Below are 4752 nucleotides of genomic sequence, written 5' to 3' on the forward strand. Positions count from 1 at the left end.
GGGGCAGGTGGGCAGGGGCCGGCCCAGTGCCCGGAGGGCCAGCTGCAGCTGCTGGGAGGCCTGGGCGCAGTCCCCCTGGGAATAAGGTTTCCCGGTGAAGCCAGGTCAGAGCGCCCTGAGCACAACATCCCTCCAGCTCTGACGGTCCCTCCAGCTGGGGTCCCCGCAGCGCTGAGCTGGGCCCCGAGGGTCAGGGGGAGAGTGAGCAGCGGACAAGAGCGGAGAGGACAGGCTAGGTTCCTGGCCCGCCCGGAGGGCAGGGAGGAGTGGGTGATGCCAGTGCCCACCCGTTCCGGGCAGCCCTTACCCTGGCCAGGTCCAGGTCCGCCTGCTTGCGGTGCCTCCAGAAGTGCACGGCGGGGCCCGAGTGGGGCCGCGTGACTGGCTCTCCATAGACAAAGAGAAGCGCCAAGGAGCCCAGCGCCAGCAGCCCGTTAGTCAGCCAGACCAGTGGGGGCAGCAGCCGCGGCGCCCAGCCAGGGCCCTCTGCGGGCAGACAGAGGCTGGGGGCAGAGCTCCCAAGGCATGCAGAGCCCAAGCCCACAGGCCTAGAGTCTGCATCCCCAGGGTCCCCCCCCCACTGCCGAAGACACCCATGCCAGCCTGTCCTACCTCTGTCCTCAGTGCCCAGCACGCTGCGCCCAGAGCCCTGGTGGGTGCTGGTGGTATCCAAGGGGCCAGGGAGAGCCCAGCTGCCCAGCAGGGAGGCCAAAGGGTTGCAGGAGAGACAGAGGAAGAGGAGTGCGCACAGGGCCAGGCGGGAGCGGTCCAGCAGGCCCCGGCTGTGGGCGGGTGGCGGCTCCGGCTTCGCCTGCGGGGCGGGCAGGGTGAGGACAGCGGAGGGTCTGGGGAGCGTGGCTGGGGCAGGAGGGACAGCGCTCTTCCCACCCTCACTAGGGGACCCCATGTGCCCGGGCCTCAGGCTTTCTCTCTATAAAATGGGAGGTGGGACATGTTGGGCTTCTTCTGACCCAGTCCTGGGGTCAGAGGGTATCGCTGGGAGCCAGGCAGGGGCCACCCCGCAGGCCCCACCTGGCTGTCCTCAAAGACGGGGCTGTCGGGCTCCGAGTCACTGCTGCTGCCGCCGCCGCCCTTGCTGCCGAGGGACAGCGGGCTGCTCCGGGAGGGCGAGCCTGCGTCTGACGGCGGTGGGCTCAGCGTGTCCACCTCAGGCTTTATGCCCTCCATGGGCACGTCGGCGTCTCCTCCACCGCCACAGGCTGACACCAGGTCCCTCAGAGGTTCTACAGGCAGGAGAGGAGCGGGGTGGGGGTTAAGGTAGAGACCCCGCCCCATCCACATCAACTTAGGGCCCTGGGGGAGGGAACTGGGAGCTGGCCTAGCTTCTGAGGGCTAATTTAGGGGAAAAGAGAAGCTAAGGGCCTAGGGTCCTTGTAGGGTCAGAGCTTAAGGCGAGACGGGGTGGGGCAGGGCCAGAGCGAGGGGCCCTGGGAGGCCAGGACTCACTGCTTTTATGCGCAGCAGCGCGCAGACTCAAGTTTTCCTGCTTGAGTTTCTGGTTGCTCTGCTGTAGAAAGCGAATGTAGTCAATGGCCTTGCGCAGGACAGCAGATTTATTCAGCTGCAGGAGACAGCACAGTGGCCAGTCAGGCCTGGCAGGTGGGCACCTGAGCAGGGGGTGGGGCTGCTGGTGGGACAGCTGCCCCAGGGCCTTTGCACTGGCTGTTCCTGCTACATGGAATGCTCCTCCCCAGGTGCACCCAACCTCACAGGAGGGGCATGAGGGTTAGTATGTAAAATGCCACAACAGTGCCTCACTAACCGCTGGTAGCAGCATTATTGCCACCTTCATGGCTCACTCCCTCACCCCCAAGTCCCTGCCTTACACCTGACACTTGGTGAGGCTTTTCCTGACCTGATTCTCGTTGGCACCTCCCAGTCCTCTCCCTGCGTAACGTGAGCCATTGGGGCCGTCTACCCGTCACTCATCTCTCATTTATTGTCATCCCAACTAGGACATCAGCTCCTCGACAGGAGGGTTTTGTGTCTGTTCTCTTTATCCCTGGTGCTTAGAATAGCCCCGGGGCACAGGGAGCCCCCTCAACGTTTAGCTGAATAAATAAAGTGGCCAGACCAGCAGACTGATGCCCCAGTCAGGCCCAGTCCTCCTCCTCCCCCAGCAGCCTCCCTCCCGAGCGCCCTCTGCCTGTGCTGGCACCTTCGCCTCAGCGCCCACCACCAGGTCCTTGAGCTCGATGATCTTGTCATTGATGGAGGAGCGGTAGCGCTTCTCAATCGCATTGTGGGCTGTCCGCTTCTCGCCGCGGCTCTGGGCCGCACCCAGGGCCTTCCCACTGGCCACCAGCCGACTGATGGGCAGCTTGTCAGCGTCCACGACCAGCGGCACTGTCGCCAAGATGGCCCCGCCACTCACCAGGGTCTGCGGAGCCAGGCAGGGGTAGCCAGGCAGGGGTTACCGGGAGGGCCTGCGTGTGTAGACCCACTACCCTTCTGCCCTGCCCATGCCACCCACCTGCAAGGGCCCGGTCTGCACAGCCGTGCCAGCAGCCAGGGAGCCAACACCCGCCGCCTTCGCAGGGGCTCCCAGGTCTGCCTTCACGGCCGTCAGGAGCAGCGAGTCGGCCTTGATGAAGTGGGGCTGCAGCAGGACCTGCGACAGGGAGGCCCCCGCTCTCAACTGTGCCTGGGCCAGAAGCTGCCACCCCCAACGCCTGGCCAAACCCCTTACCGGGACCTGCTGGATCTGTGAGGTCACAGTGGCTGTTCCAGGGGCCACTGTGGTGGGGGCTGTGGCTGTCAACAGTGGCTGGGGGGCTGCACTCTGAACCTGGGCGTGCAAGGAGACTGGCGGGCCACCTGGCGAGCCAGGCAGAGGCTGTGGGGTGATCCCTGGAGGGGTCCCTGCAGAAATAAAGTCTGGGCTGTGGGGACCAGCTGCTCTCACCCACTCTCAGCCCTGCCTCAGGGCCGGTCACTGTGTGACCGTGGAGGAGTCATTACTCTGTGGCCTGTTTCCTCCCCAGCGCCCCTGCTGGGCTCTGAGTGAAGGTGCTCGCCCGCGGGGCAGGTGAGTCTGGAAGGCGGCGTTGAAGTGCCGCCCAGCAGAGTGAGAGGCAAAGCTTATTAACCCAACAGAACCCAGTGCTGAGACCACCCACGTCTCCCCCTGCGAATCCTCTACCGACACCCACACCGCAGCCATCCGCCCCCCGCCCTGCTCCCCTCCCTCCCACGCCCTCACCTGTGGAAAAGCCTCCCGCGGGGCTGGGATAGCCCGGCACAGGGCTGGGGCTCGAGTTGAGCTGCAGTGGGGCTGAGGCCGGAAAGCTCTGGGGCGGGAGGGCCCCTGGCAGGGGTTGTGGGGTGGGGGGCTGCAGGATGGTCAGTGGCACTGGCTCCTCCTTGATCCCAGGCCCGGGGGAGAAGGCAGGCCCAGGTGGGTACATCTTCAATGCGGGCACAGGCTGGGGAGGGGACAACAGTGGGGGGATGGCCTTGGGCCCCCCCAGAAAGCCTTCCAGCGGGGAGCCCATAGAGGCATGTGGTGGAGAGGAGCCGTCCGGGGAGCGGGCTTCGGGACGCGCGGGGTCTGCGCCCGCCGCTCCGCCCCCAGCGTAGGGCGGGTCGAACAGGCCTGGAAAGTCCGCGTCTTGGTTGCTGAGGAGCTGGAGCATGTCTGGGGAGGAGAAGAGACGTGAGGACAGGAGCGGGGCTGGCGCGGGAAGAACGTCACGCCTGTGCGCGCCCATCCACACGGCTGCCATGTGAAGGCAGTGCACCCCATGGGCCGCGCTCCCCGGCACCCATGACAGAAGCAGTAGTGGTGCCTCCCCTTATCAGAAAGTCGCTGCACCACGGGCAGTCGGGGCGACGCACGGCCAGGGCCCCGAGGCCCCTTAACTCAGCCCACACTCGGCTGAGACAGAACGGGGACCTGGGCACGAGGCTGCAGACTGCAGAGCGGCCCTCACCACCCCTCCCTCCATCCGACAGACAGCTCGGAGCAGAGGCAGCTGCCGGCCACGTGCCCAGCGAGTGTCCGCATGTTCCGGGCAAAGCCCAGCCCCTGTCGCACCGAGCACGCTGGGACCCTGGTCTGGGCTTGGTTTCCCTCCATGACAGCAACAGTGTCTGACCTGACGCCTCCTCCTGCACAGAGGGGACACCCTCTCCCCCAGCTGGGGAGCAGCAGGCTGGCTGGGTCCGCCCGGGGCCCTCTCACCCACTATGGGCAGCTACCCACTGGGTCCAAGTTCCCTGCAGGACCCAAGAGCACAACCCTGGGGCCCCCAAAGCCCCTGAGACCCTCAGCCTGAGCTCTCCGGCCGTCCACACTGCGGTGAGGTGGGCCCGGGCCTGGGCCTCCCTCCTGGCCTGTGGTCTCATCCCTTGGCCACACCCGGAGGGGAAGGGAGGGGAGGGGACCCCAGGCCTCGCAGCCGGCAGCCGGCACAGCTGCCCTCAGGCTGCCTGGCTCCTTCCTCCGGCAGGTGCCCAGGCCCAGGTTACTGCGGGGGCTCCCTAAGGCCTCCAACAGAGCGAGATGGGGTGCCGCTCAGCCCCCCAAATAGACACACGTTGTGGGCCCCGAGGCTGTGAGGGTCGTCACACACTGTCCCTTGCAGGCTCCCCCATCCCTCACCGACCTCACTGCGCCTCCTTGACAGACGGGGAAACTGAGGCCCCAAAGGAAAGCGGACGGGACCCAGGATGGGGTTGGGGCGAGGCACCCAGCGCTCCCGCCGCGACAGAAAGACCATCCTGGGCGGG

At 66.4% G+C, this 4752-nt stretch overlaps 1 protein-coding gene across 1 annotated transcript in view; it reads right to left on the bottom strand.

Annotated features, from left to right (window-relative positions):
• The window catches only part of SREBF1 (sterol regulatory element binding transcription factor 1), an 8371-nt gene extending 4713 nt beyond the window's left edge, over positions 1-3658 (bottom strand). The window contains exons 1-9 of the mRNA XM_014542803.1: positions 3224-3658; positions 2711-2883; positions 2495-2632; positions 2180-2401; positions 1468-1582; positions 1033-1244; positions 613-811; positions 308-486; positions 6-75 (exon numbers count right to left, since the gene is read on the bottom strand). Coding sequence (XP_014398289.1) covers positions 6-75; positions 308-486; positions 613-811; positions 1033-1244; positions 1468-1582; positions 2180-2401; positions 2495-2632; positions 2711-2883; positions 3224-3656 — 1741 coding nt within the window. The 5' untranslated portion in view covers positions 3657-3658. The remainder of the gene's footprint in view (positions 1-5; positions 76-307; positions 487-612; positions 812-1032; positions 1245-1467; positions 1583-2179; positions 2402-2494; positions 2633-2710; positions 2884-3223) is intronic.
• Between the last annotated feature and the right edge of the window lie 1094 nt (positions 3659-4752).

This window comes from Myotis brandtii, unplaced genomic scaffold (genome assembly GCF_000412655.1).
Source record: "Myotis brandtii unplaced genomic scaffold, ASM41265v1 scaffold314, whole genome shotgun sequence".
NCBI classification, from domain to species: Eukaryota; Metazoa; Chordata; class Mammalia; order Chiroptera; family Vespertilionidae; genus Myotis; species Myotis brandtii.